The 16076-nt window shown below is 42.8% G+C and overlaps 1 protein-coding gene across 1 annotated transcript in view; it reads right to left on the minus strand.

Moving 5' to 3' along the window:
• LOC120910430 (cadherin-23-like) overlaps positions 1-16076 on the minus strand; it is a 245796-nt gene that overhangs the window by 132074 nt on the left and 97646 nt on the right. The window contains exon 10 of the mRNA XM_040322190.1: positions 2023-2212. Within this exon, the coding sequence (XP_040178124.1) occupies positions 2023-2212 (190 nt within the window). The remainder of the gene's footprint in view (positions 1-2022; positions 2213-16076) is intronic.

Genomic DNA, 16076 nt, shown 5'->3' on the forward strand with positions numbered 1-16076 from the left:
AGCAGCAGTGTTATTGTTTGGTGGAGGCACTATCCTGTCAGCACTTTTTCCTGGATTATTGGATTCGTTGAACACTGGGGATATTTAAGTTAATATGGACACTCTGCATTAGTATTTTTAATATATTCACTTTTTTTTTTTACCTTTGACACTATTGTTGTAGGTATTCCTAAGGATTTTTTTGGTTTGTTTACACGGACTGCTATTATTCACTTGATAATTTTCAGGTTTCTACCTAATTTAGGAATTAACCCCTTGTTATCTTATTGAGGTCTTACAGACCTATTTACAGATATAATTTTCTTTCACTCAGTCGGTGTTTCATAATTTTAATTGATATTTATCTAGCACTTTATTGTCACTAGAGTCACATTTTAGCTTACAACAGCGCAGCTCTTCCTTTGACTACTGGAAATGTTCTACCTACTGTCTATTAGCTAGATTCAGGTAGAGTTAGGTTGGCGTATCAGTAGATACGCCGACCTAACTCAGAATCTACGCCGACCTATGTTTAAGTGTATTCTCAAACAGAGATACGCTTAAACATATCTAAGATACGACGGCTTGTGCCGTCCTATCTTAGGTTGCAATATTTAGGCTGGCCGCTAGGTGGCGCTTCCATTGCGGTCGGTGTAGAATATGTAAATCAGTAGATACGCCTATTCACGAACGTACGCCCGGCCGCCGCAGTACAGATACGGCGTTTACGTAACACATTAGCAGGCCTAAAGTTATTCCATCAAATAGTTGGAATAGTAATGTTAAAGCATGGCCGCCGTTCCCACTTCGAAATTCGAAATTTTTACGTTGTTTGCGTAAGTTGTCAGTGAATAGGGATTTACGTCCACGTTGAAATCAATAGGCCCGTGCGGCGGACTTAGCCGCAATGCACACTGGGAAACGTAGGCGCCCGGCGCATGCACAGTTAAAAAACAAACGTCAATCACGTCGGGTCAAGCCTCATTATCATAAAACACGCACCCTCAGACAAATTTGAATTAGGCGGCCTTACGCCCGCCCGCTTTAGGCTACGCCGCCGTAACTTAGCAGGCAAGTACTTTGAGAATCAAGTACTTGCCTCGCTAATTTACGGCGGCGTAGCCTAAACACGCTAAGCTACGCCGCCACAAAGTTGCGGCCATCTCTCTGAATCTAGCCAAAGGTATATAATTTATCTTAACTTAATCTAGCAGCCATTAGCAGGCTTTATTGCTTGACTTACAGACCTACAGCCAACAGAGGTAGTATCTATAATCTGAATTTGAGATTCTTTAAAAAAAGGACAGTATATATGTAAAGCTATAAAAGTCACAATAAAAATAGTTTTCTTGTCATTAAAACAATGCCTCAAAATGTGTACTTAATAAAAAAAAATACAATATCGTTTTCTTTTTACCCAGACATAACAAAGCAAATACTTATGCCCAAGGCGTAGGAAATCTCATCTGAAATAGAGAGCACCTGTTATTTTGTTACTAATCACTTTACCCAAAGGAGTACTGTACTTCAAGCAGCGATTTCTGCTAAGTAGAGGCAAAGCAATAACTGAACATTTTACTGTTCCCTTATTCCATTACAAGGCTAAGACCATACATTTGTCATGGAACAATTATACACAATTTTGACGACAACAAATGGCATCACAATATACTATTAATATATATTTTTAAATAAATAATTACCAAAGCACAGATTGACCATTGTGGTGAATTAGGGACAATTTACATTGTGTATTTTTCTCAGCAGTAAGTACCTACGTTCAGAAACATTTAGGGCTCGATTACACCAGCAGCTGGTGTTGCCCAACGCAATCCCTACGCAAGAACATGGCAATTTGCCATATGTCCTTTGGCTTCAGTTCACACTAATGTGCTAATTCTGATCATTATTTTGTTTTACATTCACAATACTATTGAGTGAAATGCTACTGATAATGCACACATCATTGAATTTACAATGTTTAAACTATAAAGTAAGAAGAAATCCTTTGCGTAGAAGTGATATTGTAAGTATAGTACTTACGGTCAGTTACGGAGATAACAATCTTTCTCATCAGTTCAGCTTCTTGTGCGTTTGGGTTCTCCCTGTCTAGTACCACACCTGTTGTTCGGATCTTGCCTGTGGTACTATTTAAGACATAGAACTTATTGGGAGGGTTGATGGTGTATACTACAGTACCATTCTCAGCAAGGTCTGGATCTAAGGCAACCACCTGTTGCACAGAGGATAAGATGAGAAAAAAAAATAAAGAATCAGAAAGGACACATTTTAATTCAATTGTTGGAAAATTCTTAGTCTTACTAATGATCTAACAAATATTGACATGAACTCTGTGGAACACAATAATGGTACAATAAGAAATAAATCCGTGAAAAAATAGAGTGGCATTAATCTAACCTGAAACAATCAATTAGATCCCAGCTCGGGATAGAAAATATGTATCCAATCAGTTAAAGGAACCAAGACCTTTTTCTTTTTTTTTTATGCCAGGGAAACTGGTCCACATGGACCAAAACAACAAATAATAATTAAAAGAATCAACACAACATCAAAGCAACATAACATACATATGCAAGAATAACATCACAGTGGCACTAGAGATGTATAATACAAGATAATCCCAACCCAGCCAAACATTACCACATATGCTAAGTCAGTGTAGCAGTACCCCTGGATAAATTCCCATGTAGGGACACTTCACATGCAGAGTATGGCCAGGCCACCTATCCATGTGGTTGTCCCGCATGGCTCATAGGGATAGGGTGAGATATATTAGCCCCGCTGACCCAGTCCCCTTTTTATTTTCAATAATTATTTAGCTAGAAAGAAAGAATAGAGATAGTTAGACAGGGTCCAAAAATAGAAAGAGATGTGGGGAAGAAATATATAAGGGGGGGGGGGGGATTGGTCAGAGAAAGGGATGGACATGGATCTAGACTGCAAAGAGGGTAGTTATCGGATGTAAGCAGGGTGTATTTAAGAAGTTGCCCTTCGTCAAAATATTTAAATATATTCCAAAGTTGCCAGGTTTTGGAGTACCTCTCCTGTCTGTGTTGGCTAGTCAGGATCAGGTCTTCCATCCTACTAATGTCATCCACTTTTTTAAGCCATGCGGCTACGGTCGGTGGGAGAGGTGATTTCCAGGTAAGTAGAATGGAGGCTTTTGCTGCGTCTAGTAGGTGGCGTACAACCGATTTTTTGTAGACACGGCCGGTGTGTCATTTGCGTGTAGGAGGAAGTATGCTGGATCATTCGGGACATTTCGTTCTGAAAATGTTTGAGTTATCCTGCGGACTTCTGCCCAGAAACTCTAAAGTCGAGGACAGGACCAAAAGACATGCAGAAGGGTGCCTTTTTTCCTTTGACAACGCCAGCAAAGATCGGAAGTTGCTGGGAAAAATTCATGCAGTAGGACAGGTGTTCTGTACCAGCGTGTGAGGAGCTTGTAGTTAGTCTCCTGAATTTTGATGCATAGGGATGACTTGTGTGTAAACCTGAGTATGTGTTGTTTTTGGTTAGTGGTAAAATGGCAGTTCAGATCTCTTTCCCATTTAATAAGGCTTGGGATTAGATAGTCCACCGGGGGTTTAATGAGCATGTCGTAGGTCAAGGAAAGTGTGTGTGGCAGCACTCCTTTCCTCATACGTTGTGAGGGGTAAATTTGTGTCATTGGGAGGTGGTATGCTAGCCAGGAAATGGCCAAGCTGTAAAGCTCTCATAAAATCCAGTCGGTATAAGCCACCAGGGTATAGCCATACATAGAGCCATAAAGTAGGTCATTGGATTGAGACATTATTAATGTGAAAAGCACATTTGTCATTTGCATTCATAGTCCAATGGAATCATTCAATGTTAACCACTTCAGGCCCGGATCATTTGGCTGCCCAAAGACCAGAGCACTTTTTGCGATCCGGTACTGCGTCGCTTTAACTGAAAACTACACGGTTGTGCGACGTGGCTTCCAAACACAATTGACGTCTTTATTTTCTCACAAATAGAGCTTTAGTTTGGTGGTATTTGATCACCTCTGCGGTTTTTATTTTTTGCGCTATGAAAAAAAATCGCCGCTTTGGCTTTGAAGTGCAGTAGATTGGTGATTTGTTTAGGAACAGTGTTTAATTTGCGTTTCAGAGGTGGTGACGAAGCGTGTTTATGGTGGGCTTCAATGACTTGCAGATCCCGCAAGGGGGAGGTCAGCTGTAGCATTCGTTGCCGCTTAATCCCTTAATAAGCACCCCCGTATTACTGCCTTGTGGGCTTCCCAGACAGTACCTTTGGCACAGTCAGGTGTGGCATTTATGTGAAAGTAGTTCCCTAGTTCTTTGACTACATCGGCCAGTACATCTTGGTCCTGAAGAAGGCTCTCATTCAGCCTCCATTATCTATTTGGAGCCATGGAGGTGTCAGTAAGGGTGTAGGTCAGACCCACCAGAACGTGATCTGACCATGTTATGGAACCTATTAAGGCATCTCAAACAATGTAGCTGGGCATGTGGGATGAGGAAGAGGATTTACATTTATACCACCTCCATACAACTGATGTCATAGGACCAGATGCAAACCTCTCCTCCAACTAGCCACTGCATTTCTTCATGATTAAAATGTCAAATATTAAAATTACCTATGTAGATTAGCCCTTAGGATATGTCAAAGGGTTAAGCTTTTGTGTTTTATGATGTTAGCTATTAGGAGTCATAAAATACTTAGAAACTAAAATGGTTTGTTTATTTTACAGCAGCCAAAAGAAAAACTTTAATTAATTTTTGTCTACAGCATTATAAATCCAGACCAAATGGTTTAGGCTGGTGCGAGTTTTCAAGCTTTTAAAATGGCTCATTTATTTTACAAGGATGGAAAGCCATGTGTTTTAAATGGGTAGTTTCACATAGGAACTGATTCATAATACCCAGAACATGATTATGTAACAGATGTTCCAGTGTACTGCTAGGAAATCAAGACAAATCAATACAGTAAAAAAGATTCATTTTCAACTGAATAAAAAGTTTTCACCAACCAAAATAATCTTTATATATATAGTATAGTAACAAAGCTTAAGCTGCTGTAAAGCCTGATGCTCTGTTAATTTGTCATACATGTTGCTTAGTCAGGTATGCAAGATTAACGTTTTATTACCTTACGGAAATGTGCAGCAGAATTGTTAAAATGGTTACACGGATATCAAAGTGCCTTGGTACCTATGGGGTGTGTAGCTATGAAATATAGGGAACTTTTGTCCAGGATGAAAGGGATTAACACATTTTCACAGTTCCAAACCTGAGCCTTATGGCCCGTACACATGATCCGAATATCGTACGAAAAATGTCGTCTGAGGAAGAATCGTATGATAATTGGATCGTTAGTACAGAGCTTTCAAGAGCCGATCATGACAGTTCATCCGATATTATTTTATCAGACATGCACGAAAATCTTTCTCTTACAATACCAGATCGGGGGTTAAAAGCGCCCCCCGAAAATTAAAATGTAAAAACACCCCACTGTGTCCCCTGAATCTTTCAATATATCTTTGTCACTTCTGTGTACCCCCTCTCCACAACTGCACCTCTGGACCCCTTTCCACACAACACCCCACAGCTCTGGACCCCTTTACATTACACAGCACCCTGCATCACTGGACCCCTTTACATTACACAGCACCCTGCATCACTGGACCCCTTTACATTACACAGAACCCCTTTCCCTTGACTGAAACACTACACTATATTGACAGTATATTTATTTCAGGTCTAAATAAGGAACCTTTTGGAATGAGGAACAAATGGATTTGATTCCAGAAGAGGGACAGGCACTCTAAATAAGAGACAACTAGAAACTATGCCGTAGGCTACAACTCTGTGTTGTGTTTGCTCTGCGTTTCCAGACTTGCTAAAAACACATCAGAAAATAGTCTAGTGTTACCTGTGGCAACAGATGTTGGCACAAACAAAGCACAGGCCTAGTAAACAATATAAAAAAGTGCTCCCCTCCCTCTGTCGCTCGTATCGTATGTCACGGAGCTGGGTCTGTGTGCAAGGTCCCGCCCCCCTATTTCGGCTCGTGTGATAGGTGGAACACTAGAAGACTATCAGAGGAGCCGAACTAGGGGGGCGAGACCTTGCCCTGGGGCCGCTTTAATTGGCCCCAGGGCCAGTTCGGCCCTGCTCCTTGGCTCTCACTGGTGATTTCAGGGGGGGGGCAAATGACCCCCCTTGCCCTATGGAGCGGACGACCATGCCTCGATCCTAATTGAGGGTGCAGTCTCTTCTCTCAGCTTGTCTATGGCGGTTTCACAGTCCTTATTCTGAAAAAAAAATGGAGGCCACACACCAATCTCCCCTCTGCAATACAATTTTAATAATCCTGGGATCACTCTTTGCTTGACTGGGTTTCTCCTTCTGACACGTATCACTCGGGACTGAGAGGAATGATAATAGCTTTGAGGTAAGTGACAAATCATATGATTTCCTTTCTTGCAACCATGGGAAAATAGCTTGATTGTGACTGACTGTGTTGATGGGGGAATTCCTACTGCAGCACTTCTGTGTTCTGCCGGTCGGAAGCCTTCCCGACAGGCAGAACACAATGATTACTGCTAGTAGCTATAGCTGCTGGCAGTAATCACATGCAAAAAATCCCACAGGCTGTCCATACATGCCCTGCTGAACCGGCGGAGATTCGCTCCATCTATAGCTGGCTCAAGATAAAGCGAATTCCTGAGTGAAATGTGAAAAAAAGGAGGAACTTAAGCAGGAGGAGAGTGATCACGGAATCAATAAAGTTTTGTTGTGGTTGAAAATCTTAGCATGTGGCCCCATTTACCTGCAAGAAAATAAAACATTTTTGCTTGCACATTATTGGATAATGGAACTCAGCAGAGCTTTGCCACATTCACCAAGCTAGGGGATGTTTGCCTTGAAAAGTAAACAGCATATTTGCTTTTAGTAAATCAACCCTAGTATGTTCAGTAAAGACATATCAGCTTGAGCGTTTTTAGTTTAAACAGATAGGGCCAGATTCTCAAAGGCGTTACGACGGCGCAACGCCATTTGCGCCGTCGTAAGTCCTAATCTGGCCCAGGGTATCTATGCGACTAGTTCTTAGAATCAGTTACGCATAGATACCCATCAGATCTGACAGGCGTAAGGCTCTTACGCTGTCAGATCTTAAATGCAATTTTTTTTCCCGCCGCTAGGTGTCGCATCGTCGTTTTCCCTGTCGTCTATGCAAATTAGCTAGTTACGCGAGATTACGACGTTTCCGTAAGCGTAAACTTGCCCCTGCTATAACGAGGGGCAAGTTTACGTAGGTCCGTCGTATGCCATGTTAAGTATGGTGTCGGGTCAGCGTCGGCTTTTCCGTCGTTTATGACGTTTTCGTAAGTCGTTCGCGAATACGACTTTACGTCAATGACGCTCACGTCGGCGTCATTGACGTTTTCCGTCGTGAGCTGGAGCATGCGCACTGGGCTATTTTTCCGCCCGGCGCATGCGCAGTTCGATCGGTGCGGTGGCGCGCTTAATTTAAATACAAGCCACCCCCTTTGAATTACGCGGCCTTACGCCGGGCCAATTACGGAGCAAGTGCTTGGAGAATACGGCACTTGCTCCAATAATTTGCGGCGGCGTAGTGTAAATGGTTTACGCTACGCCGCCGCAGATTCTACAAGAATCTGGCCCATAGTGTTTCTCTAATATTGCAACAGAGCTGAAGTAAGACATGTTAGAAGCCATTCATGAAAAAAGACAGGCTATTCCATAAACTGTATATATATATATATATATATATATATATATATATATATATATATATATATATATATATATATATATATATATATATATATATATATACACACACATACATATATATATTTTAAAGCCAGTCAAGATGCAAAATCAGGTTAATACAAACTTGTTATTTTATTTTCTAAAGTGGCCTCAAGCTTATATAGCATCACGTCAAGTGTCTGCTTGCACCCTTAACATCTGAGTATCTTAAAAGCCCAGGTACTCTATTCAGCAAATATAGATCACAGCTTTTGCAGTTGATCCCTGGCCAGACTCATTTAGCACCCTGCACTTTCCTATTTGCTACCAAATGCCACGGGCTACCTCTTAGGACAAAAGAAAGAAATGTGGGGGAGAAAGTGGTCCAGGGCCTGGCGAGCAGCGTGGATGGACGCTAAGTAAAGGAGCTCTGGTCCTAGCGTTGGAACAGGCACTGCAAATACCGTCTTTTCCGCGGAATATGAGCACACGCATCAAGAGGGGGACCCCTAACAGGCAACTAAGGTCGATGGGCACCCCAAAAGGGAAAACCAACCCAGCTAGCCTGAACAAATACCGCTTCAGTAACAACCACCTGAAAGCCAAGATGGCGCTGGATCATGATCCGGAGAGACGTGAGGACATGGAGGACGACGAGGTCTCTTTACCTGCCTCAGAAGACTCTAACAGAGACAGCGCGCCTCCCGATTGTCCCCTAAATTATGCCACCATGATGGAGATCGCAGCAGACATAAAGAACTCGTTCTCCGTCGCCATAACGGATATCAAAACTGAATTACTTAGGCTATCAGAACAAATGGCGGTCACTGAGCGTGCAGGCAAGAGACGAGATCGCGCTCTCACGAGGCTGGATGACATCGCTGAAGTCCATTCACAGCAATTGATAGATGCCAACCGCCAAATCGAGGATTTGGACAACAGAGGCCGCAGACACAATATCAGGGTAAGGGGAGTACCGGAGTCGATAACCCCAGAGCAAATCAGGCCCGCACTAGCATCCATCTTTAATGGCCTACTAGACAGACCTGAAGCCTCGCCTATAGACTTCGACAGAGCGCACCGAGCACTGCGACCAAGAGCGCCAGATAATACCCCCCCGAGGGATATAATTTGCTGTTTACCGAATTACCCGTTAAAGGAAGAAATCTTGCAAAAGGCCAGAGCAAGTGACGACATCACATACAATGAGGCTGACATCCAGCTCTTCCAGGATCTATCGCCGATCACGCTCAAAAACAGAAGAGCCCTAAAGCCTTTACTAGAAATCCTGAAGTCCAAAGGAATCAGCTATAGATGGAAATTTCCATTTGCCCTACAAGCCGCATTCAACGGTAAACAACATCTACTCAGGATCCCAGACGAGCTGCGACAATTTTGCGAGAACCTCCAAATAGCTCCGGTGGAACTCCCGGAGTGGTACGCAGAATTCTTGATACCTCCAGCCCTCATACACCAGCCACTCCAACACGACCCATCACCGACCAAGTCTCCCTATCAAGCCGGCAAATACAAAAGAAGCTCCTACAGAGGGAACCAAGCCTCACCCGCAGCCAAACCTCCCAGACCTAGGGAACACAGATAAGATGCCGATTCCCCGATATGGCACACACTGAAAGACACCTGCAAAGCGGTAAATATATTTATTCTTCTCCCCATCTTGCTCCCACTATCCATTTTTTACTCACCTCTTCCATGCGGAACTCTCCTTATCCCCCCCGCAAACCTCTTGTTAACAACTGGCCGTACGTTTCTCCAACGCGCCCTACCGCCGCCACCGAGCTGTGTTTCTTCCTTATTTATGAAACAAACATGTTAGCCATCGGAACACCCCTCATAGACTTGATGGTCTTCCCTGCGATCACTACCTGATGAACTCTGCCCCGCATCGAGTCTCAGATCAGTCTCACTATTTGAGTTGTCCCACACGGAAATCCCCCACACCTAAAGGACTGTAACAGCAACTTTTCTTGAAGGGAACTTGCCCGCAGCGACCACAGCTTGAAACGGAACAACCCTGGCTCAAAGACAGAGACAAATACTCCGACTGCTTACCCCGTTACAACCAACTTCCAGTACATTGGTAACCTAACTCCATCTACCCCTCCTCCCTTTGCTTTTCTTTTAAATTTCTCTCTCTTTTTTTTATTTTATTATTTTTACTCCACCAATTTTATTATAAATGTCTATCGTGTTTATGGTATATAAATGCTTAAATAACAAGCCTTGATATGTACGGGTAACGGGAGTAGGGGAACACCCCTAGGTTTTAGCTACAGGATCTTTGGCTATAGATCAGGGGGGATGGGGACCTTCTGCCCAGTATGCCTGCTCACTAGCCACGGGAGGGAAGAGACAAGATGGGTGAGTTTAATACGATCCGTAGAGACAGCCTTCACACTGATCCTACGTCTCTGCGCGGTTACGTGACCAGACGTAGGACACGGGATCCACACTTGATCTCACTTATCAAGACTCAACATGCATAGCTCCTGACCTGCACACATGTGGGACCCCTAACCACAGTAGAGGACCAAATAGCACTACATACTATGTAAAAATAAAAACCCGTCTTCCTTACGTGGTCCATGCATAGCTGATACACATATGACCTACCAGTCACTAAAACACGTGGGAATATGTATTATAGTCTACAAATAATTGGCATTACCGGACCCTTCCTAGTCCAACTTTCTAACAACCACCACAACAACGTAAACACTAACAATATCTGGTAAATGGAGGTTGTAATACGCTCGCTACATATGGGGCACTATGGGCTCACGGATGGGAATCATTGCACGAACCCCTTCTTTCTCACCACTATTTATTTTATTTTACGTTCAATTTTCACTTTGACACCACTATATTGCCCCACCTACAAGGAGACTATTGGGGAGTAATGCAAACGCAAACTGATATACCCCTTTGAGCAGGACGAACCAAATGCACCTTTCACCACCAACTTGTTGTTGATACAGGAGACTATAGTTTGCCTCATACGGCCAGTGTATATACAGCTAAACCTCTATTAGGGGAAGGCATTAAGGATTAATGCAAGCACACTTGGTGATGGACTTACTCGACGCATTTTCACCCAGGACAGAAATAACGAGATACATGAAGACCGCAGGGAATCACAAGCTGGGATTACTTACACGAAGGGGAAACTTAAACACAGGCTATGATACTGTTATATATAATAACATACTCGCTAGAAAGAACTACCAATAGAAGCTCTTATAGGACCTTAAAGGGCTGTTAGATATATCCCTACATCCAATATTGGGCATATGTTGAGAACTACCGCGACCACATGACATCATTTTTAAAGAGACTTTATGTCACTGTTTATGTTATGACATTACTGTTTATGTTCATTGTCAAGTTTTCAAGCTCTCAAATGAATGTCTCCAAACCCCACACTGATGTCATAGGACCAGGCAGGTCTATTAATATCAGCACCATCACCATAACCTACCATGATAGGTACCGCTTAATGCCACTCAAGCGTGACGGACGTCACGATGCTCAGTGTGTGCCACACAAACCAAACTATGCTCATAAAAGACGGTTATGTTATATGTTAAATATTCTTAATATTCCACAATCCTGTTCCAACCCCGGACCATACTGATATTGACCTATAATCGTAATAGTGCATGTCAGTACATTCCTAATTTCCTTCTTTCAATCGGCAACAACCTTCTCCATCCACGAGAAGCCTCCCACGCAACCACCAGAGTCAACTATTGACATCCTTGTTCTCTGTCAACAGGGGTGTCTACAGGCCCTATCCTACGGGATTATAAAAGGGCCAAGACTCACGCGAAGCGTCTGTCTCCTATCCACACAGACCTCTCCAATTCTCCCCCGTCCCCACCACCTATTTACCTCTCCCCTGCCACACCTCAACTACATTGTCCTCCCCCCTCTCTCTCTACCCCCACCCTCCCCCCTTTTTGCCATTCTCCTACCCCCCCCCTTCCTACACCCATTCCCCTCCCTAATCATCATTCACCTCAAATATGGCCTACTCATTCCTAGGCAAATCTCCCACACTAATCTCACACAACATCAACGGGCTTAACATCCCCGAAAAACGCTCTAAATTTCTAAAAGAAATCAGGAAAACCAAACCTCTACTAATATACCTTCAAGAAACCCACTTCAAGGGTCAAAACATTCCCAAGATAACAGATAACCTCTACTCAGTAGCATACCATGCAACCAACCTTAATGCTAAGACAAAAGGAGTTTTAATACTGATTAATAAGAACGCCCCTCTCGTTATCAAACAAACCTTGATAGACCAAGATGGAAGATATCTCTTCCTGAAAGGCACATGGGAGGGCACACCTGTTACACTAGCTAACGTGTACTTTCCAAACAAAAACCACACAACCTTTTGCAGGACGATCATCACACAGTTGAAAAACTTTGCGGAAGGCTGTATAATCCTAGGGGGTGACTTCAATGTCCCACTCTGCCCCTTACAAGACACCTCCACAGGCCATACCCACGTTACCTACAGAATCTTAAAAAAACTTAAAGCCCAACTACAATCACTATCCCTGGTAGACTCTTGGAGAACACTACACCCTACAGAAAAAGACTTCTCTTATTACTCAGCTCCTCACAAAAGGTACTCGAGGCTGGACTTAATATTTATTACACAACGAGATCTGCCCAAATTAACCAGGGCAGAAATAGGCATCATCTCCCTTTCAGATCACGCCCCAGTAGCACTCTCAGTCAATTTCGGGTTACCCAGAAGCACCAATTTTAACTGGAGCCTGAATGCGGCTTTGCTGACAGATCAAACGATACAGGACCACATTCACTCCTCCATAAAAACCTACTTTGAAATGAACATAGACTCAGACACAAACCCGCTAAACAACTGGGAAGCACATAAGACAGTTATCAGGGGAGACCTTATCAAATGGGGGGCAATACGGAAAAAAGAAAGGGACAAGGAGGTCACCTCACTTTCCAACAAAATAGCACAATTAGAACTGCAACATAAGAAAAACTTATCATCCCAGGTAGAAGAGGAACTTGCTGACAAAAGAAAAGCCCTGACCCAACTACTTAATCTACAGACACAAAAAGCACTCCTATTTAAGAAAAACATTTTTTATGAGCACGGCGACAAAAGCGGCAAGTACCTTTCTAGAGCATTAAAAGAAACAGCGGCCTCGAACTGCGTGCAAGCCATTAGAAATAAACAAGGGAATCTCGAACACGACCCAGAGCGTATAGCATCACTTTTCCACGACTTTTATTCAAGGCTATACAACCTCCCTCCACAACACAAACCTGCCAACACCACGACCACCAGAGAAGTAACTATTAAAGAATTCCTAAGAGAAAGTAAACTACCATCCATACGGGAGGAAGACATAGGACCTTTAGAGGCCCCGATAACTTCAGCAGAAATACAAGAAAGTCGTTAAATCATTAAAAGAGAGCAAAAGCCCAGGCCCTGACGGATTCACGTCGCAATATTACAAAACTTATATACAATTATTATCAACCCCCCTAATTAAAGCACTAAACTATCTAGCCAAAAACAACCACGATTCGGCATCCTTACTCACAGCACATATCGCCATAATACCAAAACCAGACAAAGACCACACAGAATGCGCAAACTTTAGACCAATCTCGTTACTGAACGTAGATATTAAGCTCCTAGCGAAGATACTAGCAAACAGACTGAAGCCACTCCTTTCCCAGGTAATCGGACCAGAGCAAGTGGGATTCATGCCGGGCCGAGAAGCGAGAGACAACATCGCCAAAGCCCTGAGCATGATTTACTATGCCAAGCAGTCAAAGATCAGAGGCCTTCTCCTGTCAACCGACGCGGAGAAGGCCTTTGATAGAGTCTCTTGGGACTATATATTAGCCACATGCGCACATATAGGTCTGGGAAATAGTATGCTCAGTTGGATTGGTGCTCTCTACAAAAACCCAAGGGCCCTAATAAAAGTCAATAACACTTTCTCTGATCCCATTGACATCAGAAACGGCACACGCCAGGGATGCCCCCTATCCCCTCTATTATTCATCCTTTCATTAGAACCCCTAATTAGAATGATAAATTCCTCCCCTGACGTCAGGGGGTTTAAAGTACAAAATAGAGAATACAAGGTTGCCGCATACGCGGATGACTTGTTGTTCTTTGTCTCCAAGCCGCACATATCCATGCCCAACATCCTAAAAATATTCAACATATTCGGATACGTATCCAACTTCAAAATCAACAACAGCAAATCTGAAGCACTTAACTTGACCCTTGACAGTACAGAATATGACTTACTAAAATCCAACCATAGCTTTAAATGGGAACAAAAGAATCTCAAATACCTGGGAATAAGACTAACCCCCACGACTAATGAATTATACTCTGCCAACTTCTCTCCACTTCTACAATCCATCACAAAAGACCTACAGAGATGGTCCCCTAAACTCTTCAGCTGGTTTGGCAGAGCCTCCATCCTAAAGATGACGATTTTGCCAAGACTATTGTATTACTTTAACGCCCTACCCATCAAACTACCAACATCCTTCTTCACAAAGCTACGTAGTGCCCAATTGAAATTTCTCTGGGCAGGCAAGAAACCAAGACTTAGCTTTGCCCAACTCACACAACCCAAACAAAATGGAGGAATCGGTCTCCCAGATTTCAAGAAATACTATATGGCTGCACATATAACCAGACTTATAGACTGGCATTGCCACCAATCAACCAAAGATTGGGTACAATTAGAAACACCTCAACACACCAAAACAATCGCCTACCACCCCTGGACCAACAATTCCAAATCTAAAAACAGACCATCACACCCGCTAATAGATGCAACATTATCGGTGTGGCACAACATTGCTTCAACACACAACCTGGCTTCGATACCAGGCCCCCTAACTCCAATAACTGACAATCCAGATTTCCCACCAGGCCAAAATATACACTTCCCAAAATCAATACTACCCACAGGAAAACTTCTAGCTACACATTGTCTTTCTGACAATAAAATGAAAACCCTTGAAACTCTGAAAACAGAATTAGGCAGATCATTTCCGGGATTCTGGTTTTATTTTCAAACCCAGAATTTTTTGATGAACAGCAAACACAAATTGGCATATAAAAAGAAACTCACCCAACTAGAGCAAATCTGTCTGTCAGGCACCCAGATCCTAAAAACAACCTCAATGGCCTATTCCTGGCTCCTTCAAATAAATGACCATTTACCAAACAAACATAAAGACCAATGGGAAAAAGAACTTAATACCATACTAAGTGACGAACAATGGAGAAGAGCCAATATTTTCGCACACAAGTGCTCATTAAGCACAAGATACCAAGAAATCTCCTATAAAGTTCTTACCCAGTGGTACGTCACTCCCTCAAAAATCAAAAAATGGTTTCCCTCGACCTCAGACAAATGTTGGCGTTGCAAAAGCGAGACCGGCACATTTCTACACATCTGGTGGTCATGCCCCCCAATAGCCAGTTTCTGGGCCCAAGTCATCAGATCAATCAAAAATTAATCACAGATACAAGTATCCACTTAGATGCTGCTGCATGCCTCATTCACGCCAACCACCTCCCGATCAGTTCCTACAAAAAGTCCCTGACTAGACACCTGCTAACGGCAGCAAAAACATTAATACCCCTACACTGGAAATCCACTAAATGTCCATCAATAAAAAACTGGCTAGATAGAGTACATTATATGCACAAAATGGACGAGCTAACCGCCATGAAAAGAGAAAACACAAACAACTACCATAAAACCTGGCAACCCTGGGTGATATTCTTGTATACCAATGATTACCAACTATTGAAAACCTGAACCCAAAGAATGTTATTCTGATATCTATCCTATCCTAGGCACTTTCACCTGTATTGGAATATATGAAAATAATGTTTTATCTCTATAATAAACCAACCTATCCTCCAAAATACAAAATGCAACCGAGTTGTATACTCAACTTCCCTCCCTTAGTATCACCTTCTCCTCCCCCCACTACATCAATTCCGCCCCTGTAACCTCATCCCACTCCCACCCCCCTTCCATCTACCCACTATCCCACCCCTCCCCCCTCCTCTACCATCTTCTGCAACTTTCCGAACCTCATAAGCCCGAACAATGTTATGCTTCACAAAATGTCCATGACACCTTAATTACTACAATCATTGTTTTGTTTTGTTTTATTTTTCTTGTTCTTCATTAATGCAGAATGTAATTTGCAATCTGTAATTTGTGATTTGTAATCCATAATCTA

Source organism: Rana temporaria, chromosome 8, assembly GCF_905171775.1.
Source record: "Rana temporaria chromosome 8, aRanTem1.1, whole genome shotgun sequence".
Taxonomy (NCBI): Eukaryota; Metazoa; Chordata; class Amphibia; order Anura; family Ranidae; genus Rana; species Rana temporaria.